The sequence below is a fragment of the Nelumbo nucifera genome, chromosome 8 (genome assembly GCF_055504915.1).
Source record: "Nelumbo nucifera cultivar China Antique chromosome 8, China Antique-T2T, whole genome shotgun sequence".
NCBI lineage: Eukaryota > Viridiplantae > Streptophyta > Magnoliopsida > Proteales > Nelumbonaceae > Nelumbo > Nelumbo nucifera.
This window is the reverse complement of record NC_142656.1, coordinates 53,034,171-53,061,705: the sequence shown is the minus strand read 5'-3', so window position 1 is coordinate 53,061,705 and position 27,535 is coordinate 53,034,171. Positions and strand designations below refer to the sequence as shown.

General features: G+C 38.1%; 1 protein-coding gene across 2 annotated transcripts; it reads left to right on the top strand.

Annotated features, from left to right (window-relative positions):
- Positions 1–960: 960 nt before the first annotated feature.
- Positions 961–27,254, top strand: LOC104601593 (telomere repeat-binding factor 1-like). Of its 2 annotated transcripts, none has more exons than XM_010264988.3 (7): positions 961–1,362; positions 1,479–1,684; positions 2,257–2,477; positions 10,667–10,751; positions 17,471–17,554; positions 25,596–25,946; positions 26,869–27,254. In XM_010264988.3, exons 2-7 carry the CDS (start codon positions 1,535–1,537, stop codon positions 26,881–26,883), a joined length of 906 nt encoding a protein of 301 aa, XP_010263290.1. In that variant the 5' UTR covers positions 961–1,362; positions 1,479–1,534; the 3' UTR covers positions 26,884–27,254. The 2 variants fall into 2 exon arrangements, with proteins under 2 accessions (XP_010263290.1, XP_010263289.1); XM_010264987.3 differs by having other exon boundaries at positions 962–1,362; positions 1,482–1,684.
- The last annotated feature ends 281 nt before the right edge of the window (positions 27,255–27,535 follow it).

Genomic DNA, 27,535 nt, shown 5'->3' with positions numbered 1-27,535 from the left:
AGGTGGTTATAAAAGGCTCCCTACCTCCCAAGAACGAGGTATGCAAACTTTGCGCTGTCTGGTTTATCTTACCTTTAAAGGATTCTAACTTGAGCTTCGGAGCCTCTACACCGGGTTCTCCCCGGAGCTTCTTCATCTCCCCCGTTTCAGGTCCCCAGTTACTCAATTCAAAGGCAAGGTCGTTGACAGCTAAGACCAGCCGGATTGCGCATCATCATTCACCAACTCGTCAACCATTGGTAAGTAGCAGTGGCAGATAGTGAAGGAGAAGTGGCAGTGTTCACCAACTCGCCGCTACTAAAAGGACAGTGAAGGAGCGGCCAACATGTTTGCCCTGCTCCCGAATTCTGAACTTCTCTTACAAAAAGGCTCTCGAAGTTGTGGCGGCTTGGTTTATTGGCCAAAATAGGTGGAAAACTCGGTCTCATAACCAAGAACCTTGACCAGCTTTAGAGCTTGCTCATATGCTCTCAACCCCCGCCACAAGAATTCTCAGTGAAAGAAACAACATTGCTTTCAAGTTTAAGCACTTATAATATCCTTACTTGAGGTCATTGAGAAGAGGCTGCTGAGAATAGAATCATGTTTATCGAGTAGTGAACAAGGGCAAAATGAACTAGTCTATATAGTAAGTTGAGTTTTATTTTGAAATTTTGATGAATAGTGAAGGATAAATTCGATATTTCATTTTTTTGTTAGTATTTAAAAGCGTGTCGATTGTCAAAAAATTAAGGGTAGCTTAAATATCTAAATAATAAACGAACAATTTATCAATTTCGTGATCAGTAGGATAGTTTAAGAGATTTACCCAAAAAATTATCGACTTTCCGAATGCAACAAACTGACCGTAAATCAAATGTGCTATTGGTTTTGATTGAGCGGCTTTCCGTGTGGGGCCCACCTTGTAAAGCCAGAAGCCACCACTGCGTCAAAAAGTGACAACCCTCCCAAACAGGCACTTGTTAAAAACAAAAGCTCAACCAAATGCCTCTCGGTACGAGGTAACCACCCTTAAACGCGAGTTGAAGGTTTCCTGCCTCATTCAAAGATTTCGCACACTGATTCATCTGAAGGAACAGGCCTGAAGCCCCCCTCTATTCTCCTCACTTGATTGTCATTTGGGGTTACTTCCGGGGAAGCACTCTAAACCGTCTGACCGAATGTTGTCGTAGAAGGATTTCTCCTTTCTTCGTCCTCCGCCTTCGAAGCCTGACCGAAAACCCATCTCTTATCTGCCACAATCGAAGCGTCTCCGTCTTCCTAAGCCCCCAAGAAGCGAACTCATCGAATTAAACAGGCTAACATTTACATCCTGATATGCAGTTAGACTAAAATTTTCCTCCACCATTGATAAATGAAAAGGTATGTTGATGTCAATTCCGTTGGCATCGTTTAATTTATGGATCATTTTTGGATAAATTTTCCAAGTGGTGTTTTGTGATTTACTTTTTTGCTTCTGGGGTTTTGTGATGATACAGCAGATTCGGTTTGGCAATTTAGATTCTTGTTGAACGATTTTGGGGGGCTCCTGTTAATGGGTGCTCCAAAGCAGAAGTGGACTGCAGAAGAAGAAGCGGCCCTTAAGGCCGGAGTATTAAAGCATGGGGCAGGCAAATGGCGCACAATACTCAAAGACCCAGAATTCAGCGGTGTCTTGTCTTTGCGTTCAAATGTTGATCTCAAGGTATTTGCCTCTTCAAATGTCTGAAACTAAAGCTAGTTCTTCTCAGAGAGTGGATGCTTAACAATTTTTTGGTTTCGCTTTTAGAATTTTTTTTGGTAGAGTTTGATCTGGTTGAATGGTGGGTAGTTTACATGATGTCGATAAAATATCAATTGCCTGCTAAAATAATCTGAGTAATTACTGTACATCAATGCTGGAGCTGGACATGTTCAATAGATTTCTGGTTTCATGATATAGAGAAAACTATGGCGGCCAAGCCCATTCTAATGAGTCTGGTTGCTAAAATCACACGCCTTATCTAGCAACCCACAGACCCCCACCCCACCAGAAACAAGGAAAAAAAAAAGAAAGAGAAGCTAGTTGTATGCACCATGAGAACTTCAATTCTTTAATTCTTCCAGATTTGATGCTGAATGAGTTTCCATTTTTGTATTGTAGAACTTGACAATGTTGGGTGGTTTCAATAATCAATATTGTAATATAGTGAAAACATCAATTCCCTGATAACATCAATTGTAGTATTTAGAGTATATTAATATGGGAATTAATATCTGTGGTCTGACTACGCATAGGACAAGTGGAGGAATATGAGTGTGACGGCAAATGGTTGGGGATCTAGGGAGAAAGCTCGGTTAGCACTTAAAAGGAGTCAACAGATCCCTAAATATGATGATAACCCAATGGCTCTTAGTACAGTAGTTCGAAGCGATGAGGAAATTGTTGATGTCAAGCCCCTTGCAATCTCTGGTGGAGCGTTGCAGATTGATGGCCCCAAAAGATCAATATTGTCAAGGTAGACTTGCTTCTAATTTCCTGAATTGTGTTTTAGCTACTAGTTTGATTCAAGCTGTTGCATGTAAATATTGGTGGACTTAATATTTGATATTAATTAGTTGATGTTTGTTCTACTGGAACTTTTAGGTGCCTTTCTGTTTCAAATATTGATGGAAATTAATGTTTAAGCTTTATTAGATTTAATTGGTTGATGATTTGATGTTTCTAAGATTGAATTAAATCATGAAAAATAGAAGGAAGAATTAGAAGAATAAGGTGGGAAAAGGTCATTTCAAGATAGAATAGGGTACCTCCCTATGAACAAATTGTTCAACTTCAGTTAATTATTTATCATAGTTGTCAAGGCAATGCCTAGATGACAAGGCGCTCATGGAAGGTTGCTTCACTTAATCACCAAGGTATTTTATACATGGTGCTAATATATACTTTTGTATTAATTTTCTGATATTTATAATATTAAAAGAAACATTTTAAGCTTAGTTGTTCTGTTTGTGAGTTAAAGTATTAGTTTTTTTATTATTTTCCTTTTGTTAGGGTTCAATCAAAATGTATGCTGTATTGAACCCTTGAGGACTTCAAAACCTGAGCTGATAAGTGAGGAAGAACTCAAAATTTTGTCCAGTTCAACAAATATTAATTAATTTTCTTCCTTTCATCCTTTCTTTTCTTCTTTTCCTAGGACAAAAATAGGGGCTCAGCCTTGCTAGTTTCTGAAATTTCTATTCTTTCTTCCAATTTTTTCATGAATCTGTTAGTTTTGTATGTTTTAAATGAATTTCGTACATTTTTTTTTATAAAGATTATAGACATTTACTAGCGAAAGATGGTTGTGGCTAGCTATGGAACCTAGGGAATTTCTATAGGATTCATAGTGTGCCTAGGCAACAAGGTGCCCCGGTGCCCCGCCCCCATCACCTAGCCTCGCCTTGGCACCTTAAACTATGGTACTTACTTTCATCTTTCAACCGTAGTTTATCTATCTTGTAGTCTACAATTGCATGCAATCTCAATGCCCTTCTAAATAGATATTTTTTTTACCTAACTTCATCCATTTAGCCGATACTTTCTATTTTAAGTATAGAATTACTTAACACCTTTAGATTTCTATTCTAACCTAGATAAATGTGTAATTGTATATATCATTAACAATTGAACCATTATATCCAGCCCTCTTTGAGATGACCTTGCCTGCAAGGTTGTAATGCTAACTATTTGGCTTCTCCTATATCCTGAATTTTGTTGGATGAATTCACAATTATTGACCCTAGAAATCAGAATTCTTAGCCACATCATTGTATATGTGGGATGACGATCTGCACAAAAATAACACTGATCTTTAGAATGCATTATGACCATTTGTATGGTTTTTGTGCTATTTAATATCTTCAATTCATCTGGATTTCTATCTAAAAATAAGTATGTCGTTATTTATATTTTAGTGATGGAAAATTTCTAAATAAAAGAACTGTTAGAGTGGTGAAGGATATCTTATGGCAAAAATATTTTGGACGCTGCATTGGAGTTTTTTCCCCTTCTTTTTAAAATCAGTAACTGTAAAAATTGTATTAATTGGAATGAAAGTTAATGCACATAGCAGTCATCGGATTGCCGACCTCAGCTAACCATCGTTCTGAATTTTCAGTATTGATTACAATTCCCAAGACAACTTATTCTTTGTCACCCCCTATTTAGCCAACCCATCTGCTAAACTCTTGGTAGACCTAGGGATCCACTTGACTGATCCCAATCCCTTCATTAGTTCTTTAGCTTCTCTGATCTCATATCCGTGCATCCAAGGATCCTCCTCATTGCTTCCCAGCCAACCTGTTATAACCTTTAATCCCCTTTGACAGTTATATTTCTGCACCTCATAAGCTTATCCCTTTTAATATATGTTAGAATAGCCTTAAGTTTTTCCCAATTGAATCCTTAACACCAATAGGTGCAGACTAGATAACCATAATATCTCCCATGTGGTTTCTAATCACTCATCATAGTCTTGATGGTCCAGGGTTGCATATGCTGCAACTGTCAAAGTTCAGCCTAATGTAAGGGGGCTGTTGTGGTGGACACCATTCATCATGTACTCATGTTCTGGGTGTGGCAGAATCAGCAACTTTTTTCCAATTTTTGATGATCATCTATTGTGTACAGTGCAAGGAGCTCCATGGTTCTGACTGATGTGGCACCTTGATATAGATATTATCAATGATTTTCCTCAATCCATTTTCTTTGTCATTGAAGATAGGAAGGAAGAATAAAGCATCATACAGGTTTTTAAGGCCATTCAGAGGAGACCACCTGCACCCAAACAATGAGAAAATATGTTAGCAAATAGCAGAGACAAATTGCAGGAGATTAGCAAGTCCAACACATGTTTATTTTGCTATGAAAAAACTGTCGACAGAGTGCTTGATCCTCGGTAGTACTGGCCCTCACAAAATGACCTTAATAGGTTTGCAATAGTTGAGGGAGTGGTTGGAGGTGAGGCCGACAGAGAATGGGGCACAAGAGAATAAACTGGTGGAGCTGAGGGTGAGTCTTGTTTAGAGGGATCAAAGAAAACTTCTTTTAAGGATTAAATTAAGGAGTAAGGGCAATGCTTGTGGGGTTTCAAAGTCCCTAAGCCCTCGTCTCAAACCCAGATTCCAAACCACACCTCGAGGGGAGTTGGACATGCAATCAAATATAAAACCATTTGGACATATGATGAGAGAGAGAATAGAGAGGGGAATTTATCTTTAAGCATAGGTCCTCCTACCAACATTAGAGTTTGTTTAACCTGATTTTTATGTGTCTTTTTTGTGAGTTAATGTACTGCAATATTTACACACACACACACACACACACACACACACACACACACACTATGCAATTTATTTCGTTATTGCCTCTGTAAGCTAACAGGATAAGGATAGTCCAAGAGCTCTGAAAATGGGATTAAAACACGAATAGTCGGTAATCGGGGCCAGGTGTTGAAGGTTGGAGAGAGGTACTTCTGCAAGGGCCTTAGTCTCCTATCTATAGGAGAAGGTCACATGCAATGTTCATGGCTCATAGCCTTATACCTTTCTAGAATCTTTCTCACTTTAACGAACAGGCAAGGAGCAAATTCCATGTCTTCCTTGAGCAAGAACGTGTCCCAAGGCATTACAAGTCAGCTAAACCACGTATTTAGGGGCCATTTAGGAGGCAACACGTGTCCTAGAAGGTATCAGGTACTATTGAGCACGATGCCACAGTCTCCCTGGCCTTCGCTACCTACATGTCTCGATCCGGATGCCTCTAGGCACCTGTTCCTTGGAGTACCTCATCATGGTACTTGCACTAATCAAGTCCTGAAATAAGTACTTATATATCACATTATTGATGAGATACCACAATCTCTGATGACAATGCATGGTCCTTACTAGCCGAGTTCAGCAAGACCATACTTATCTCTCATTATCGATGGGATATTGCGATCTCCAATGGTTGCATGAGATCCTTGTAACAAAAAACAATTAGTTTGCATACAAGGTGGGTGAGACCGGTGGTACAGTTTTGAAAGCCATCCAACTGAAGCCTTTAGGGGCTTCAAGTGAGACAGGTGATAGCAGAGGAGTTGCTATGGATAGCCGACAAGCAGAGACTCTTGAGAACCTTGCAGTTATTAACTCCAGTAAAGTGCAGAAGTTGCTATTGGAGAATGACAGTGATGGGTGGGAGAAAAAGTTGATCATCAAGTCTAGAAAGGAGGTGACCAATTGGGGATTAATCTTGAAAGCGATTATGTCTAAGCTAGAAGTCAGTACCAGAGTTTCAATCTTTCCTTTTGATAACAGGAGTGCCATTTTGGACATAGGAGATAATGTGCAGGGTTTTAGAACCATGAAAACTAGTTTGGGGGAAGTTTTAATTGAGAGCTGGTCTTCATCCTGCAACAGAAAGGAGTTGGATACTGGTGCCTTTGTGATTGAATTGGTTGGACTCCCCCTTTAATCTTTGGAAGAAATTTGCCTAAGAAATGATTGCAAGAGTGTTGGGTGGCGTTCTTGTAGTGACTAATACTAGTAATCTTCGTGCTGCGAAGGTTAAAATCGCTGGAGTGAAGCCTGACAAAGTACCTCAATTGGTGGAAGTTATCTCTAATGGGTTTTGGACTAAAGTTTGGGTAATGATGGAACTTGAAGCATTGTTGTGAAGAGAGAGCCGGGAGGATGAAGAAGATGATGAGCTGGAATATGAGGGATACATGGTGGAAGAAGAATGGGGAGATAAATTGTTCCGACTGTGAAGACATTTTTAGAAGCTAAATAGTCGGTTGAAGGGGGTAAAGTCGAGGTAGGCTTGGGAAAGAAAGTTATTTAAAATAAATTTGAATTTAGCCCCTTGGGTGTGGGTTTTCCATCTTTTGTTGATATTGTTAAAAGGAGTTCACATCTGATCCGTTATGGGACCCAACATAGGCTAAGGCAAACAAGGGGTTGTGTGAAGGCATATGGCTCCATCTGAACCACTAGGGAGAAGCCACTATTTTGAAGAACAAGGACAAAAATCTTGGTGAGTTAAAGACACTATAGGCTCATGTGAGAACCTAAGTAGTGGTCACATGAGGCATACTTTAGGCTCAAGGTGTAAAGTTGGTGGGCCTAGAGCTGGGACCCATACTGGTATTAGAAGTTTTGGGCCGGTAAGCTATGGGCCAAATGTTTTTGAGGCTGGGCCAATTTTTTCATTTAAAAAGAATGTGAGTAGTGCAAGCTCTCTTACTTTGATAGACCCTTTGTTTGGTCTTTTCTTCTTTTCCTTGTGTGGGGCACGGTGGGAAGACAAAGGGAAAGCCTCATTTCAGGATAGGTAAATTGACATGTCTGAGTTTCAACAATTCAACTAGGCGTAGACTTGCGATCCCTAAGAGTAAATTCAAAAGCAATCATATGAAGGATAGGAGAGCTGATCACACTAAAGAACTGGAAAGCTGATGATATTTGGGAATCAGTGGTAACAAAGGTCAACCAAGAAAACAGTTCATTCTTTTTGAGTCCTGGACATGAAAGGTTTGGACCTTGTCAAGAGGACAAAGTGATGGGCATAGCTGTCAAGGCAACGCCTAGGCGACAAGGCACCCTTTGAGGCTCGTCTCACCTAATTGTCAAGCAGTTTTGTACTATGTATTATAAAATACTTTTTTATTCTTTAGTTTTTTGACATTATAATTATAAAATAGGCGCTATTATACTAAAATATTCATTGTGTGTTTATATACTAATTTCTTTTTATTATTTTCTTATTTGTTAGGGTTTAATCAATACAAATATTGCTAAATGCTGTATTGAACCCTCAAAGAATTTAAAACCTGAACCAATAAGTAAGGAAGAACTTAAAAATTTGTCTAATCAACACATTTTCTATTACTACTACTACTTTTTCTTTTTTTCTTTTCCTATAACAAAAATAAGGGTTCAGCCCCTATATATTTTTTTTTTTGAATTTTCTTTTCCTTCTTTTTCTTCTCATTAATATGTTGATTTTCTATACTTTAACATGAACTCTATACTTTTCTTATGAAAATTATAAATAATTATTAAGGAAATGTGGTTATGATACCTAGGGAACTACCCTAGGATCTATGTTTTCTACATACAAAAAATCCATCACCTAGGCGCTGCCTAGGCGATGACAAGGTGCAGAAATTCAAGATATTAGGAACAAAGTTGGTTCGCAAGAACTCGATGAGGCTTACTCATAAAAAAAAAAAAAACTAAATGAGGCTTCTCTTTTGGATGTTCATTTGACTTCAATATTGAGATCAGTTGTTTCTGAAGAGGATACTGTAAGTGATCAAGTTGGTAAGAGTTAAAGTCTTCTCCAGGTTGAAAGACAGGCTCATAAGCGCAGGCCCAAGTAGCAAATTCGAGAGAGTGTACAGAAGTAAAAAATTGAAGGCAAAACTTGCTTGCTTAGAGACTTATTGTTGAGAATCTTTTGAACCTATTTCCAGTTTGTCGTTACAAAAGAGATAAGCCCGCAGAATTTACTGAAAAAGCTCTGGCAAAAGAAAGGGCATTGTTAGGGGAAGAGGATAGTTTAGAAGAGGAAGATGATGAAGCTGAAGAGGAAGGAGTGGAGCTTGATAGAGTTTGAAAAGTAGAGAAAAAGTTGAATGTGGAAAAGGTGGTGGAAACTGGACTCCAAGTTAGCAAGAAATTGGGCTTACTAGTTCTAGGAGGGGAAGATTACACTAGAAAAGTGTTTTGGGAAAAAATGGTTGGGATGCGTGCTGCTTGCGGAGAGCTACCTTGGCTGTTCCCTGGAAGGCCATCCATGACATCCTTCCTCTGTTTATTCCCCACATAAGGCATGACTTGGCTTTGGGTCAGAAAATCAGATTCTGGGAGGACATTTGGCTTGGGGACTCCCCCTTGTTGGGTTTCACTAGAAATCTAAGACAATCCGAAATTTCTAGTGTCTCTACCTTTGTTAACTTGTTGAATTCAGTGGTTTTGGGGGATAGTGTTTCAGATTCTAGAGTTTGGACCCTCAATCAGTCAAGTTCTTTTTCTTGCATATCTTTCGTGAACTCTCTTGTTGCGACTTCTTCCTCTCCTTCTTTCCCTGTTAAGGAAAGTTGGTTTTGGCCCATGCCTCCTAAAGCCAGTGCTTTCTGTTGGGAAGTTTTCCATGGTTCCATTAACACTTGTGACTTGCTTCAGAGAAAAAGATCAATTTGGTGCTTGTCCCCAAACTGGTGCTCCTTATGTATGCTGAATGGTGATACTGCCTTTCATCTCTTTATCTCCTGTCCTTTTGCTAACTTTATTTGGGAGTGGTTTTCCTCTTTGTTTGGTTGCAGCTGGATTCCTCCTGCTAATCTAGAAGGTCTATTTAGCTCCAACATATTCAGGTGCTCTAAAGGAGAGGCAAAGTGATGGGAAGGTGCACTAGAGCAGCAATGGCTTGGACAATCTGGGAGGAAAGAAATATGTGGATATTTGATTATTCTGTGATTGAAGTGATAACTATAAGGGTGGCACATTAGGTGAAAACTTTGAAAATGTTTGCAGATTTTAAGACAGAAGACTTTTCCAGATAATGAGGAACAATTACAAACGTTGCTTCTAGAAGAACTATTGTAACTGAATTTTGGTCCCCTCTGGATGTTGGGTGGAAGAAACTAAACTTTGATGGTAGCTGTTTGGTAAACCTTGACCCATCAGGTATTGGTGGGGTAATAAGGGAAGAGAATGGAAATATTGTTGCCATGTTCTTAGGCCCTATTCTGCATGGTGATGTGGTGAATTCAGAACTGAAGGCAGCAGTATTTGGTGTTGAGAAAGCTAAAGAGTTGGGGATTAACAGATTGATTATTGAAGAGGACTCAAAAGTTGTTGTAAACTGGCTGAAAAAAAAGGGGAAAGTGCAATCTGGAGGTTAAGAAATGAGCTCAGGTCCTTTAAGCAGGCTTCTTAAGACATGGAAATTCAAATAAGATGGAAAGGCAATCTATGTTTTGGGCTATGTTATAGTCGGTGGGATTTCCTTTGGGTCCTTTGGGGCTTGTTTGTAATCAATGAATTTCTTTGTTGGGTTAAGCTTGGGAATGTATTGTAATTAGTGGGATTTCTGTGGACTTTTCGTCTACCCACAACTTCTTGTTGTACACATCCTATTAATTTGATGAATCATTTCTGTTTTGCTGATAAAAAAAGTGTTTTGGGAATTAAAGCTACAACCCGATGTTTGCTGAAAGTCCTAACCCACAAGTAGGGGAAGGTTACACTTGAAATTGGGATTACTAGTTCCCACTTAACCACATGATCCTTTCTTCCTTCACCTGGCTTATACAAGAAATCCCTCAAGTGATAAGACCTCCAAGAGAAAGATACCACCAACTTTTTGCACTATTTTCTACAATGGGATTCCAAAACCTTCCCTCCTTTGGGTTGGCTCCTAATGACATTCCCAGATATTTCAAAAGCCAGCTAGATGTAGGACAACCTAAAGACTCTGCTACTAATGAATATGCTACTTACTGTGGAGGATCAAGTATTCCTTTTAATGGTGAAAGTGAAATTCTGTACAGCTACAGTAGTATTATTGTCATATATGAGCATTCTAAGGATGGTAGTTTACTATTTATTATAGACATTGTGTCTTGTATTCATGGTGACTCTCAGGACGTTGTGCTTCCTTTCATGTTTGTAGGTTGGACAATCTTATATTGGAAGCTATAACCAATTTGAAGGATCCCAGTGGTTCAAACAAGACCTCTATTGCTTTATACATTGAGGTATTTCTTCTAGTCAAACTGCAGCTAAAAGTTTTCCTTCTCAACTTTATTTTTTCAAGATAAATAGAAAAGAAAATATTATTAACATTACAAGGATCACATACAACTCTAGGTGATGAGAAATCAGCGCAGAAAAGAACAGAAAAAAAATTATAACAAAAACAAATCTGACCAAGCAAAACCTGACCCGCCCAACACAATGGAGGAAAATCTCCTCAAAGCACCCTTAACAAGCCCGGAACCATTAATTTCTACTAGTTTCCTTAACCCATTAAACATGCAGAAACCTTTTTTCACCTAATTCTTCCATACAACTTTTTTGCACAATTTTCTACAACTTCAGAATTAAATATAAATATAAATTATTTATTTTTTATTGTAATTTGCCCATAAGGCTTGAATATATTCTTAATATATGACTGGTCTATTATATCCATAGATCATTTGATATTTTTTCTTCAAATATGATTTTTTTGTAATTTTCAGAATTAAAAACAAATACTAATTAATTATTTTTTATTGTAACTTTCCCATAAGGATTGAATATATTCTTAATATATGTCTGATCTATCATATCCATATATCATTTGATAATTTTTCTTTAAATATGATTTTTTTGTTGATCTTTTTTGTAATTTTCAGAATTAAAAACAAATATTAATTAATTATTTTTATTGTAATATATGGCTGATCTATTATATACATAGATCATTTGATATTTTTTCTTCAAATATGATTTTTTTGTTGATTTTTTGTATGAATTAAAATCAAATACTTTTTAATTATTAGACATTAATATCTTGTGTTGGATTATGTTACATGTGTTGAATTGAATTATTAAATATTGATGTGATTATAGTTTTAATGAACATTGTTTAGATGTTCATGTATGTTTGACTATGATATGGCTGGTTCTATGCATATCATAATTTTTCTCCGATACGCATGCGTATCCAAGTCGTATCTCGATGTGTATCTTAAAATTGCCTTCCCAATACGCTAAGCATATCCGATACTTTGAACCTTGTCTGCACCCAAATAAGCAAAGAAACCAATCCCAAATTGGAAGAACAAAAGCATCAGTTAGGTCTTTTCCTTTGGAGCAAGTCATAAGTATTGCCCCTACCAAGAATCACTTCCCAACAAAAGCGACCAATCCTAGGTGGAATAGGCTTACTCCAAATCTCATTAATTGGGAAAAGTTGGCCCTAGCTATCATTAGTCTGGATTAGGGATAGGAAGAAAGAAGCACAAGAAAAATTACCCGATGGGTCCAAATACATTCTCTCAAGCTTTTGTATCAAGGTAATGGCATTGTTGGCCTCACAATCTCTATGACCCCTCCTAAGGCCCAAGTCCCAGACAAAACCAGAGGTTGAATTGGAAGGTTAATAAATGAGGCAATAGGTTCATTCTTCTAGTTTGAAATTGCAAAACTTGAGGGAAATTGCTCTTTGAGAGTTGCATTACCCAACCATAAGTGCTCCAAAATTTAACAGTATTACCAGAGCAAGGGTTATACTCGACAAACGGTAAAAATGAAGGAAGGATGGCATGAATAGACTTCCAAGGGGAAGCTCTTGTAGCCTTGGCCAACACACCAACATCCCAACTGTTAGCTGCAAGACCATGAATACTGATAATCATTTTCACCCATAGCTTGTCCCTATCAATGCAACCTCCAAAGCCATTTTGCAAGCACAACCACATTCCACTCCTGAATATTTCCTGAAAAGAGAGGCAAAATATCACAAATGGATTTACAATGAGAAACTCTTGTAGCCTTAGCCGAAGTTCTAGAGTCCCAACCTTCCATCGCAAATCCATGGATGCTAACTATTACCTTTGCCCACAACTTACCTCTATCAATTGGCAGTCTCCACAACCATTTCCCCAACAATGCCATATTTCACTCCTATATGTTCCCAAGACCTAATCCTCCATATCTCTTACTTTACACACCATCTCCCAACTTACCCTATGATCTTTCTTGTCATCCCTTGCTCCCACAAAGAATTACTCATCAGCTTCCCCTTCCCTATGCTTTTACTTACCCCAACTAGTATTCCAAACACCGATAAGTAGTAAATAGGTAGATTGGCTAAAGTAGATTTGATTAAAGTGATTCTTCCTCCTAGGGACAAATGATTACTCTTCCACAATGCCAACCTCTTGGTGAACCGTTGTACCCCACAGGGTCCTAGAAATTATTCCTTCTTGGATATCTCCTGAAGGTAACCCCAAATAAGTCATAGGCCACTGTGACATAGTATAACCCAAGATGCCTGCACTTTCTGTTATCTCCTTTTCCTCCATATTCACTCCCAACAAGCAACTCTTATCCATATTGATTTTCAGGTTGGACAGTCTTTCAAAGATTTGCACCACGATTTTCAAGTTCCTCACTTGGCTAATCTCACATTTTTCACAAAAAAGAATAGTATCATCAGCAAACTATAAGTGAGTAATCGCTATTTGTTTTCTTCCCACCCTCAATCCCTTTATTAGGCTTCTAGAATCTGCCATTTCTATGAGTCTCCCAAACACATCAACAATCAATGTGAAGAGAAAAGGAGAGAGTGGATCCCCTTGCCTAATTCCTCTTAAGGTTGGAAAATGATCCCCTTGCCTAATTCCTCTTGGGTCGGTTGTAGGTTTCTTGCTCAACCGAACCAACCTGGTCAGTTTGATAAACAAGTAACCCGAAACCGACTGGTTATAAGGGAAAAGTGACCCAAACATGAAGGGACGACTTTTTGGTTTGGTTGGGCCGGTTTGGGGATGGTCAATTGGTTATCCTAGGTGATTTATTGATTTTTAGTCTCCTTTTCCTATTGTATATGACTCTCATTGGCTGATTTGGCTCATTGCGTGTTTGAGTCAAACACCATCTTTTTCTAAGTCATATGGGCTGTTGAGTGCTGCCTCTATATTACCCCAAACCAAAAGATAGTTGCCATTTTTGTGTTAGTCTCTTCAACTTCAAGACATTGCAAAAAAGTAATGAATGAAGGGGAGCCCAACCGTATCCAATTTCAAGACTAATGCAAAAAAAGTAATAACTAAAGTGGAGCCCAACTGTCTATATTTGTAACGAGTATTGTATACAGTCTTAAAAATGGAGGGAGTCCTATTGTTTCTATACCAAAACCAGAAGTATTAGACTCCACTAGCCATAGTCGGTTCAGTTCGGGTTAGTTTTGGTTTTCCGATTTGAAAACCGAAACCAACCCGACCAATTGGGTTGTTTATATTTATAAACCGAGAATGACCAAAAGTTTTGAGAAACCAACCGGGTCGGCTTGGATCAGATCAATTTGGTTTTTCTTGTGAACACCCCTACTAATTTCTTTTCTACAGGTCTTGATTGATCAATGATCTAGTCGTCACCACTCTCTTTCCCCTTCGAACATTCACTTCTACGTATCCGAATTATTTCCTTCAAAGGGTTAACTTCCCCCTATTCTGAACGATCTTGATTTGTCTTGGATGATGAAACTTCCAACCTCCCCTTGTGATTATCTTTTACTTTCACTGTCGCCCTTTTCCTCTTATACAGTCTTTTGAATTTATTACTTGGCCCCACCCCTCAAAGACTCCTTCAAGTGGGGAAGGCCTTAGTCATATGTGCCAACTGCCCTTGGTTTGATCTTAGTCATATGTGCTAGATACCCTTGGTTTGATCTTTTTAGATATTTTGCTAATAAAATAAAAATTACTAAAAGAAAAAGAAATTAATACAAGGAAGGTGACAAGAGATCACTTGAAAGAACAGAAAAGAAGACTCCTAACCCTGCTTTACTTCCTTGACAAAACAGTCAACTCAATAAAATAACAAGAATCCCTACCCTCTACCCAATAAAATAAAAAGAAAAAAAAAACACCCAAAGCCAAACAACCTGATCCCTGGCAAATAACTATCAGGACAGTAAATTCTAATAGGATACCCAAACCCATACAGAGAAAAAGCTGGAATGCATAAAACCATATTGTTCCCACAAGAGAATGCCCTCAAAACCCAATGTAGCCAGGTTGGGAGCTTTATATTTCTTCTTTACAAACCTTTTATGTTTTTGTGTCTTCTTGTTTGGCCCAATTCCAAGGTGACCCTTTTGAATCTTGTGTAGACATTTGAAAACTTAATCTCTCGATGCTTTCTCTTCCTTCTAAATCTATTGACTGCTAGAGAGTTTTCCTTAAGCTTTTTCACCTCTTTAAATTCCTTATTGATTTCCTTTTTCCAATTCTAACACCGTATTTTTCTCGAAAAATTAACTTGACTCATTAACATCATTCTTCTTTCTGGGTCTTATCACATCCAACGATTTTATCTTTTTAGATCCAGATATCTTTTGCTTCTAACTCCCTCCTCTTGCATCACTCCTTCCTCACTTACTCCAGACCTTCTTCTACCCAAGTCTATGCCCAACTTTCCTTCTACAATTTCAACAAAACTGCCTGAATTGGAGAGTTACTTTGACTTGTTGAACTCCACTGGTTTGGTTGATTTCAATCTCCACCACTGTTGAGCTATCTGGCACAGACATTCCCATGGTCATACCCCACACTTGCTGCTATTTGTGGGATTATCTGATTATGTGCCTATGAAAATGGCTCCAAATTTGATCTGTGGAGGAAAATCATTGCACAAAAATATGGGTTCCTCAATAATGGGTGGGGTGCATAGCCAATTCTGATTGCCCCTATGGCTGTGGTGTTTGGAGAGGCATCTGCAAAGCTTACCCCCACTTTCTGGAGGGGATTAAATACAAGGCAGGAGAGGGTGGCAGACTAATGTTTTGGAAGGATAACTGGTTTGCGGATGTGCCTTTAATGGAAGTCTTCCCTGATTTGTTTTCGCTGGCTTCTGATAAAGAGATTTCAGTTTCTGCTTCTTACACCTGCAAGGAGATTCAGTGCTGTGGTGCCCTTCTTTTAGAAGAAACTTTAATGTCTGGGAACTGGCTCAAATAATTGAACTGCTCTCCTTATTACAGAATTTAAGATTAAATTCACCACTGCCAGATCAACGGTTACGGCAATGGTCAAAGTTAGGTGCCTTTTGAATCAAATCTTTTTACAAAGGCCTGAGATCGGCACACCAGCTCTTTCCCTAGCTTAGCAATTTGGGGTGGGGGTTGCCCCTTCGAAAATCAAAATTTTATCTTGGTTGGCAGCCAAAGAGAAATGTCTCACAAAGGACATGTTGATCAAAAAAGGATTGGTGTTGCCTGATTTAAGGTGTGTGCTTTGCAACCAAGAACCAGAGACTTCTAACAATCTCTTCATTCACTGTAAGTTCTCTTCAATATTCTGGTCTTATTTTCTCAAAGCCATATGCCTCCAAATCTGTATGCCTATGTCAGTGAAGCTCCTTTTTGAAAGCTGGAAGGTTGGAGGCATGTTCAAGGAAGGGAAGATTTTATGGGCAGCAATTCCTTTGGCTGTAATTTGGGCTGTCTGAGGTGAAATGAACAGGAGAGTGTTTGATCAAAAGCAAAATTAAGAGATGTTGATTAATCAGATCATTGGAAGCTTGGGATCATGACTGTCTATCAATCTTCTCTTTAAGGATGTCTCTCTCTCTTCTTCTTTTCTGAATGCTATTTTTTTTGGTGAGCCCTAATGGTGTTCATATGTACAGAATCTTTTTGTACGATGAACTCTCTCTTGTATTCATCTCTTTTGATTATTAATTAAAAAAAGGCTTCAACTTTGTACATGACAAGTTGAATTGACTTCAATTTTGTAATCGGAGTATATCCCTTAAATCAACTGGAACCACTCTATCTCCCAAGGACTTTGAACCCTCATCTCTCACAAATCTCGTAACCACCCATTCCCACATGTCTTTCCCTTCTTTTCCTCTTCTCACACTTTTTCATAAAAGAGCCCTTTTAAACATCAAACCTTCCCTCTGCATTGAAGCCTTCACATTTAAACCACCCCACCTTCTTTTATCCAAGCTTCTCTGCACAATGACCTTTTTTTGAACCTGCTCAATAAGGATGGTGATAGAATACAAGTTTGGTCTACCATTGCTTGATCAATCTCTGCCCTCACACGACTAATTAAATTTATTGTTTTGTCAAGCTTGATAAATACCAATGTAAATCCTCTTATATTAAAGTTTAATGGAGACTATATGCAATGTTTAACTCAAGTTTCATAGCAAGTGTTTCAACTTGTTCTTCCTATAAATGAAATGCTTCTCATCATCTTAATTGTTTTTAAAACAGTTCTAATGTCTAACTGTTATTGATTTTCATTATTTTCTTTTGATAAACAATTGAACATTTTTATTATGAGATATCAGAAATATTACAATGCACTACAAACAACCTGAGTGGGGTAGCGATTGTTACCCTACCCCTGGTAAGATACACAGATTATAGGCAAGCCCAATACAGTTGATTTGTAAAAGCCCCTTGCTTTGCTAAATTATCAGCCATTCCATTTGCAGAATGTTGAACCCATTGTATTTTGACATTCATGTTCCTTACCAACCAATTGATCTGTTTAACTTCATTCCTAAAGCCTATCCCGCCTTCTCACTAATTTTCAACCACGCAGTTACAGCCTCAGAGTTACCCTATGTGATTAGATTAGATTAGTCAATTCATTTCTCTTTCCCATTGTAGTCCATGAAGCACAGCATGCAACTCCACCCTTTATTGATTTTCATTATTTTGTAACCTTTTTTCATTTTCATTATGTAGGATCAATACTGGGCACCACCAAACTTCAAAAGGCTATTGTCAGCAAAGTTGAAATATTTGACTGCAAGTGGAAAATTAATTAAGGTAATAATTCGTGCACCATATCTCTTAGGAATGATTCTAGGAAAATTGATTGGTTTCCATGTGGGAAATGATCTTTCTTGAATACCAATTGCATGCTGCTTTAGGTGATTGATAGCCAATCAAGCTTGTGCAATCTTATCGTACATTTTTATCATGAAGGTAGGCCAAAAGTCACATAATTTCTTGATTGTCAATCATGTACGGCAATCCTAGGAATTTAGCATTCAAGCAACATGATTGATTACTACATGTGCAGGAACAGGAAACTTTGCTAGTCATACCATTCTTTTGATATATTGGTATACATCTTTCCAAAATTCCTTTTCTTTCATATTCTCAAGTTTCTTGGTCTGTTACATAATTGACACACAACAATAAAACCGAAGGGAGAATTTTATTCTAATCATAAGATGAGAAGATCAGAAATGCCTTATTACTATATTAGATAGAACGTTGGACCATTGGGGTAAGACAAAGTGGTCAGATCATGTAGTGAAAATGAAAGAAAGAGGAATAGTGAGGGTTCAGAAGTGCCACTTCTTTTATAATTAACATGAATTTTATTAATTATAGACTGCAAAGGATATGCATATAGCTTTCGTACACCCCATGGAGACTGGAGAGTAGTCTCTTTTTTTTTTTTTTTTTTTTAATTTCTTTTGAAGGGCTACACAACCGGGGGGGTAGCCCATCCCCCAACCTAGGTGCAGGCGGGATTTGATCCCAAGTCTCCACTACGACCAGCAGGAGACCTTACCAACCAGCTGGTTGGTACCTTTCTGGCGAGTAGTCTCTATTACTTCCCCCTAATGATTTCACTTTAAAACTCTATTCATGTCCATTTCTCTTGCCCACTGCAATACCTAAAGACAGCCAAGAGCTCTCCTCTTGTAGTCTCCTACTCCAACTGGGGCAGAAAACATTGCCATTACCTGACTATCCTCATCTCTAAAGACCCCTCTTTCCAAAATTGCTGTCATCAAAGTAAACTTTATGAAACCCCTCTCAGATGGTATCCAACATTTTTGAACCACAACCTTTTCAGATGAGGTTCTCCCATCTTCCTGATAATGTCATCTGTTGTAAAAGGTGAGAAGACATCCAATGTTTTGGTCCAATTTGCTACCCTAATTGTGATGAACTCAATTACCATCTCCTTGTTCCTTTCTTTGGGAGATGGTTGATTCCAGGAAGGATCATCCAATAAGATGGGACATAATGAGTAGGAGCAAGGAGATGGGGGGGAGGTTTCCGTTGGAATAGGATAGGCTGTGGCACAAGCATTCATGGGTTTGTATAGAAATGGTTAGGATGCTAATTTCTGTGTAGGGATTCCTTTGCTTCCCATGAAGACCTATCATCACTGTTTTGTCTACTTTTATCAACTTTATTAGATATGATGCTTGGAATGGTCTCAAAGTCTTATTCTGGGAGGATATGTGACTAGGGAGGGTCCTTGTTCAAGTACATATTTTCTTCTTTTGTGTGCCCTCTCTACCTACAAGTGTGCTCTTGCATCTAAATTCATTGTAAACTCTCCAAACGCTGTTGCTTGGGACCTGGGGCTCAGATGTGTACTTAGGGAATGAGAGGTAGCTTCCTTATTGGATTTGTTTACAGCCTTTTCTTTGATGCATAAACAAACTATATTACTTGATATTAAAAGATACAAACTGTTCCAGAAGCGGAATCCCTTGATGATATTAAAAGTTACCCTCTCCTTGAAGTGCACGGATTACATCTTGACTATCTAAGCAAATCAAAATGTGTTCCCAGCAGTTCTGAGCAGTAAATTTTAATCCTTGATAGACCGCCATGAGTTCAGCTTCATCTGCCATCCCTGAGCTTACAAAATGGCTGCCATAAGCCCCTATAAGACAAGTATGGCGAGAAAAAGCACAATACACCATAAGAACTGGCATTAGCGGAGGAGGTTCCCCCATCCGTAAATAGTATAACTGAAACTGAAAACAGTCGATACAAAGGGACCTGGGTCACTCACTATAACAGGAGGGGTCTTGGAGCCAAAGAATTCTTCAAAGTAATTGGGAAGGAGTTAAACAAAGAGTTAACCCAGTTGAGAATCCAATTGGGTTTCACAATATGATCTTTAAAATGAGTTCATTATGAGCTAACCAAATATAATAGACAGAATAGCCAACCAACTTAATAATTTCTGTCAATCCGAATGACTTTTAAAGGTTCGGGCTAAATCTATAAAACAATTAAACCAGGAACCACGGAAAATGTTAGAGAGTATAAGATTCCATTTTGAAGCAAAAAGAATATTAGAAACAAACAACCAGTCATAAAATAAATGCGCAGCAGATTCTATCTCTTGGTGGCACAAGCCACAAACAGCACAGATTTTCAGTCAAATACGAGGTTAGTCTATCTTTAGTTGGAAGAAAACCATTAATAACTCTCCAAAGGAACAAATGATAGCGAGGAGGAACCAGTAACTTCCAAATGGCTAGGTGTTCTTGTTGGGATGTAAAATTTCCATTCTTACCTGGACATCAAACCCAAAGAACTGATGATTCAGAAGGTAAATAGAAGTATTAAGAATCTGAATGACGATATCAGGTTGGAAAAGTTGATAAGGCAGTTTGTGATTTCAGTTACCTTACTGGTCCATAAGCTCCTCAAAGGTGATAGAATAAGAAGAGCGGGGAGCAGGTTGTGGAAACATGTAAAAGTATCAGTTTGTCTGATTCAAGGGAGGTGGTGGATCCCTTCATGAGAAGAGGGGTTTACCAGATACCGTACCTCCTTATGAAATTCCCTAATAATCAGGGCAACAGACTTCCTGAAAGGAGCAGAGGATTTAATGAGAAAGGGGAAATACTTATGCTTCAGTACATACTTGGATTTCTACAGCAAAGCAGAAAGAGAATGTTGTTCAGTAAGGAACCTCCAAACTAGCTTCTTAGTGACTCTGAATCCTAGGCCCCCAAGACTTTTTGGTTGACAAAATTTATTCCAATAACACCACTGAAATTTATGGCTATTTTAAGTAAAGTTCACTAAAAATCCCTCATGGTTTTGTATTTGATCAGTTGTTTTAGCTGGGAAACTCATGATACTCACTCATACAATGAATAGGGGAAGATTGGAGAACTGATTGGATTAGGACTGGTTTACCAGCTTGTGGGAGGGTAGAAGCCTTCCACTGGCTTAACTTGGCTATTAAGTTATTGATGACAAAATCTAGAGAATCATGCTTTCTTCTATTCCAGATGATTGGGACACCCAAGTACTTAGAGGGAGGAGAAAGATTGCCTATGTGTAATTGTCGTCGGATCATCCTTTGGCATCTCAGGTGTATGTTCTTGCTAGACAGGAGGCCTGGCTAGGCAGAATTTTTAAATTATCCAGCTCATCCTTATGCATCCTCAAGAAAAGCATGACGTTGTCTGCAAAATGAAAGACCAAAAGGGGTATTTCTGGAAAATTTGTTTTCTTTAATTAATCCTTCCTCTTCAGCCTTACAAATCATATGAGAGAAACCCTCCATAGCTAGAATGAAAAGATAGGGGGAAAGAGGTTATCTGAGACATCTAGAAGGGTAGAAGTATCTTTTTGGGATGCCTTTAATCAGCACAGAATAGGAGACAGAGGAAATACGTTCCTTAACAATGGCACAGAAGTCAGGAGAAAAACCTAAAGCTGAGAGGATGGCCAACAGAAGTCGTAGGCTTTAGCCATATCTAACTTTAAGGCCAGGTACCCTGAACCCCATGTATGAGACTTAAGATAATTAGCACATTTTTTTTTTTAATCTTGATTCTTTAAAAAAAGGTAATTTTTATTGGCAAAGAATTCTTGGGCAAATTTTACGATCTCACTTCCCATAAGAACCCAAAATTTTTGATAGATGAGAACAGGCATACCATCAGGCCCCAGGGATTTGAGCTTTCCTATACTGAAAAGGACTTGATGGACTTCCTCCGGAGTTGGTATAGCTGTCAACATCAAATTTTCCTCTCCTGACAAATAATTGGGGGTAAAAAGAGTGGTCACTCACTCACTCTAGACAAATCAGCAGTAGAGGCTCTTATGGAAATAGGAAGTATTTCGGTCTTCTGGTCCAACCAAAGTTGATGAGACTTTTGCCTCCAAAAACTATCCAGTTGATTAGCCATAACCTCATGATTTGTTTACTGCCTTAGATGTTGTTAGTCTTGACCCTTCTGGAAATAGGATTTGGGCTCCCTTTCAACTACTGAAGCTTCTTGCAGAATCTCTATCCCTTCCATCTGGCTTCAACTTTCTCCTCCCATCAATCATTGATTTTTCTAACAAATGAAGGGTGAATAAGCCATATATTCTCAAAATGCAAAGGGATTGGTCCAACTAAATTCTCTTGAGCTAACACTATGGAGTAGTGGTCCAATATTGATCTAGGCATAGTTTCACAAGATAAGTCCACCTAGTGTTCCCCCCAAAAAATCTAAAATGCCTCGTTTGGACTTGATGACCAAGCAACTGTTCATCTGAATTAGAGATTCACTTTCCAAACTTCACAAGGTATAAGCTTCAGTCAATGCAATTACAAGATGCCAAGATAAAATTGCTGGAAAGATGGGAATGCTCAGACTCTCAATTGGAAATCCTTTCAACCTAGCTTCACCAGGCAAAATCTATTAAGTTGACCTTACTGATAGAGGAATCCAATCCTCATGACCTGTGTGGGAAGTGGCAAACTCAGCTCCTCATGCTGCTGTTATCAGGTGTTCTTGGTCCCTGTTGGTTGGTGCCTTCATTAAACTGAAAGTTGATGGTAGTAGTGAAGGAAATTAATGCAGGAGCTGAAGAATCAAATTTGGAATTTTCTTAAAATTTCTATAGTTTTGTATACTTGGACAGTATGGGTATTTTCGTCATTTTAACTCGTCCTGTGTGGGGCCTGGGCTATAACATCTTGTTCCTCTAGTTTAGTAGGGCTTGTCTTTCAATTTTCAGTTTATTTGCATTAGTAGATAGAAAGTTATTGTGTTTCTTGATGCACAAGACAAGGAATGACATTTTTGTAATTATGGTGAACATTATTCCGGGCCACACATGTCACTCTATAAATAGATGTATTCTCTTCCTTTTGAAGGTAATGAATGAATGAATGAATGAATGAAGGTTTCTTTAGAGCAAGTTTTCTGTATGGAGTGATTCTAAGACCCCTTAGAGTGATTCCTTGGGATTTCTCTTTCATTTCTCCTTCTCCACCCCTTCTCCCCACTCTCTCTCTCTCTCTCTCTCTCTCTTACTCTCTCTTTCTGTCTTGTGATAGTCTGTTCCTGCCCTACTGCATCAGTTTCTCCATGTGGAACACTTGTTCTTCCATCAACACTTTGACTTGAGCTTCTAGGGTGTCCACTTGATTAATAAGTGCAAGCAACAACTCTTCTTTAGCTTGTTCACTTAATCTTCCTCTCATGTTTCTACCATGGTAATGAGCCATTTGAAACCTGATGCTCTGATACCAAAACTGATGCAGTAGGGCTGGAACAGACTATCACAAGACAGAAAGAGAGTAAGAGAGTGTGTGTGAGAGAGAGGGAGGAGAAGGGGTGGAGAAAGAGAAATGAGAGGGAAATCCCAAGGAATCACTCCAAGGGGTCTTAGAATCACTCTAGGGTTTGTAGGAATCACTCCATACAGAACTTGCTCTAAAGAAATCTTCATTCATTCATTTATTCACTAGCTTTAGAAAGAAGAGAATACACCTATCTACTAATGCAAATAAACTGAAAATTGAAAACAAGCCCTACTAAACTAGAGGAACAAGATGTTATAGCCCAGGCCCCACACAGGACTAGTTAAAATGACGAAAATACCCATACTGTCCATGTATACAAAACTATAGAAAATTTAAGAAAATTCCAAATTTGATTCTTCAGCTCCTGCATTATTAAAGATAAGCCCTACTAAATTAGAGGAACAAGATGTTATAGCCCTGGCCCCACACAAGACTAGTTAAAATGATGAAAATACCCATACTGTCCAAGTATACAAAACTATAGAAAATTTTAGAAAATTCCAAATTTGATTCTTCAGCTCCTGCATTAGAAATCTCAGTCCTTCAGGCATTGGAGGTGTAATTCTAGCCTTTTTTTCAGCTCCAATTGGTGTTTGTGGTTCTTTGAGGGCTCAAATCTTGGCCGTAATGGAAGGTGTTATAAGGGCTAAGGAGTTGAATGTTTGGAAATTGATCATTGAAGGAGATTCACATTTAGTGATAAGCTGGCTGCAAAACGAGGATGTGAGTTGGTGGAATTATTTTAATGAAATAGGAAATTCAAGTGGATGACACTTGGTATGGAAGTTAGATTGCAATGGGTGAAAAGAGATGGCAATTCTTTTGCTGATGCAGTGGCCAAACAAGGAGTGGGAAGAGATCGTTTGTTTTAGTCTTTGTTGTAAATTTCTTTTTAGGGAGATCTAAGAGAGTTTATCTCTTCCTTTCCTGATTGTATTGTATCTTTTTTCTTTTAATTTTTAATGAAGTAATTCAGTTATTGATAAATAAAAAAAATCTGCCTTGAGCAGACGACACACTTCTTTCCAATTTCTCGTTCATCTTATCCTTAACCAGTGATTTAAAAGGCACGCCTTAGGCGCACAGGTGAGGTGCATTTTAGGGTAGGCACCTCGCTTAGGTCTTAGGCGCAAGACTTTCAAAAGGCGCATGCCTGGTGCGCCTTGTGCATTGGCCAGGCGTGCGCCTTTTGAAAATTGTACGTTTTTTTTTTGTTTTTTTTTGAGCCCAGTGGTTGGGCCAGGGGCTCTGCCCTTGGACCCCCAATCACACCTCCGATTCGCTTGCTCACCAAAGCTCCAAGAACCCCCTATTTGCTAATGTTGTTCATGCATTCATCTTAATAAAATATCTACTTGAAAGGCAATTAAAATTATAAAATCATTATCTTTTGTGTGAGAATTAAGAATTTAAGACACGGCACATGGACTTGTTTGGGCTTGCCTCGAGGGGCATGGCACAAAGGCGACTCGTAGAATCAGGAATGTAATATGTTTTACATCACATTAGCTACTTGAAGTAATGCAATTGAGGAAAACAAGAGATTATGGGCTTTACATGCTTGAAAATGTTTTATATGTTTGATTTTATTTTTAAATTTTCATTTGAATATGCTTTACATGTTATGTTTATGTATTTTAGTTTTAGATAATAGGTTTTTTAAAGAATCAGGAATGCAATATGTTTTACATCACATTACTTGAAGTAATGCAATTGAGGAAAAAAATAGATTGTGGGCTTTACATGCTTGAAAATGTTTTATATGTTTGATTTTATTTTTAAATTTTCATTTGAATATGCTTTACACGTTATGTTTATGTATTTTAATTTTAGATAATAGGTTTTTTAAACTATTAATTTCAACATTTAAGTTTACATTTCTTATTAATATCATCTTTAATATTTTTTTTTTTGCATTTTTTTTTAATTTTGGCATTTTTTGAATTATCTGATGTTTTTATTTTTTAGCATTTTTTTTTGTATTTTTGTGCCTTGCTTCATAAAGGCACGCGCTTTGCCTTGCACCTCTCGCCTCAGGCGCAAATTGGCCCTTGCGCCTTGCGCTTTTAAAACACTGTCCTTAACAAGTTAAACCGAGCTGGTTACGGGTGTTCATTAGCTCTAACCACCTTAATCGTTTTACATTAATATTATACTATTATTATATTTGTCTATTTATGCATGAATGAAGGAGTACTATGAGCTGGTGAGTAAAGATACATGGTGGTTTCATTTGGTAGGATAATAGGTTGTTTACTTCTGGGTCTTGTGTGTGGATGAAGAGGGATTGTGATGTTACCTCAGGAATTTGTCCCTCATTAAGGTTCTTTGTGCAGAAGGGAGATAAGGCAAGACTTGGAGAATGAGTAGTATCTAGCCAAAAACTTTGCAATATTTTTCGAGACTTTATGGGTGTTGCACTGTTGCACTATGGTTATCACTTTGGTTTCTGTCATATCTTCAATCTTCTGTTTCTAATCTTCAAATTTGGCATTCTCTTGACAGGTAAAGCGCAAGTACAGGATTGCACCAAGCTTGGCTTTCTCAGAAAGAAGAAGAAGCTCTGGCCTGTTACTCCTGGAGGAAAGGCAGAAGGATTCTTCAAGAGCAGAGAAGTATGATAGCAAGATTCTTACTAAATCCCAGATTGATGCTGAGCTAGCAAAGATGAGAAATATGACCGCAGAGGAGGCTGCTGCTGCTGCTGCTCGAGCTGTTGCAGAGGCAGAAGCAGCTATTGCAGAAGCTGAGGAGGCAGCAAGGGAGGCAGATGCTGCAGAAGCTGATGCAGAAGCAGCCCAAGCCTTTGCTGAAGCAGCAATGATGACATTGAAGGGCAGAAATACCTCTAAGCTGGTAAAAATATTCTTCCCACATATTGAATAGTTATTTGAACTCTTTCTCATCTTAAGGTATGGGATTTTATTTTTATATGTTCAAAACCATTTTTTTTTCTTTTTTTTTATGAATTTTTTATGGGACACCTGTGTTGCAATACTTGGTGGCCATCTGCTTTTTATGCTTGCTTTCTTCACCTGTTCTTTCTGTTTTTCTTGTGGGCAATTGATGCATCATCGTCATCATCCAAGCCTTATTCCAACCATATGGGGTTGGCTACATGAGTCCTGTTTCGCCATTCCATTCTGTTTAAAGCCATATCCATTGTTACATTATTGGCATTTAAATAATTTTTTACTTCTACCCAAGTCTTTTTTTTAATCTACACCTGGCCCTTCTGGCGTCTTCAACTTGCAACAAATCACTTCTTGTAGGTGCTGTTGTTGGTCTTCCATGCATGTGAATAAACCATGTATGTCTACTTTCTCTCATTTTATCACCTATTGGGGCTACTCCTATGTTCCCATGAATGACTTCAGTTTTGATCCTATCTTTTCTGGTTTTTCCACTCATCTATCTCATCATACACATTTCTGCCACACATTTTTTTTGGACATGTTGCTTCTTGACCGCAACTCTCTCATTTTATCACCTATTGGGGCTACTCTTATGTTCCCATGAATGACTTCACATGTACGCCAATCAAAAAAATAAAATAAAATAAAATTCCAGATGCACCCCTCCATTTGTAATATTATTGCTTCCTCCCCCCCTCTTCCCAAAATAAATTCCATCTTTTTATCTCTCTTATATATATATCCATCTTTTTATATCTCTTATATATATATATATAAGATTGAGTTTCTGTATTAGCTACCAGACTATGTGTTAAAACCTTACAGTGTTCTTTTGGCTTTTAACTTCATTTCCAAATGTGTAGATGATTCATGCATGACTGAAACCTCCCAAATGGGCTATCTTGAGTGATGAAGATGCAAGGTTGGGGAATATATTGACTTGAAAGAGTGTCTGTATGTCTTCATTTTCCTGTAAACATGTCTGTAAATATGGTAAGGCTTGTAAAATAGTCAAATGCAAGATTCATCATTTCATCTATGATGATAACCTTGCTCATAAAAATCTCCGAATCGGCTTTGGCTCCACAAACTGTTGTTCATTCTTAAGATAGGACTCTCTTTTTTGGTGCCTTTTTTTGAGGCTAATCTACTGAATTGAGAACTAAATGTACTACAGTTTGAATCTGGAGAAAATCACAGTTTAAAGAAAACCAAGAGGTTTTGAATTGGACAAGGAATTTATGTTGCAGTACAGGTCTTTGAGATAGGGGATGACAGACTTGGCATACCTTAACGACCAATGCTACTCAGCTTTCAACTGATTTTTTTACCTAACAAATCAATACCGTTTGATCTAGTAATGGAATTACAGTACCATCACTCTTTGTATTATTGACCAACGCTAACGTATTGATCATCTCATTTGGAGAATAACCTATGCTGCCGGAATTGATAAATAACCACCAGATTGGTTAATTTTCCGCTATAATAGTCGAACCCCTTGTTTGGTTAGCATTGTAGGAGGGTCTT

Excerpts from the sequence above, each read along its gene's own strand:
- LOC104601593 (XM_010264988.3), top strand. The coding sequence starts at position 1,535 with ATGGGTGCTCCAAAGCAGAAGTGGACTGCAGAAGAAGAAGCGGCCCTT. Across the intron at positions 2,478-10,666 it reads AAAAGATCAATATTGTCAAG|GTTGGACAATCTTATATTGG; the intron begins GTAGACTTGCTT and ends TCATGTTTGTAG. Across the intron at positions 10,752-17,470 it reads CTATTGCTTTATACATTGAG|GATCAATACTGGGCACCACC; the intron begins GTATTTCTTCTA and ends TTCATTATGTAG.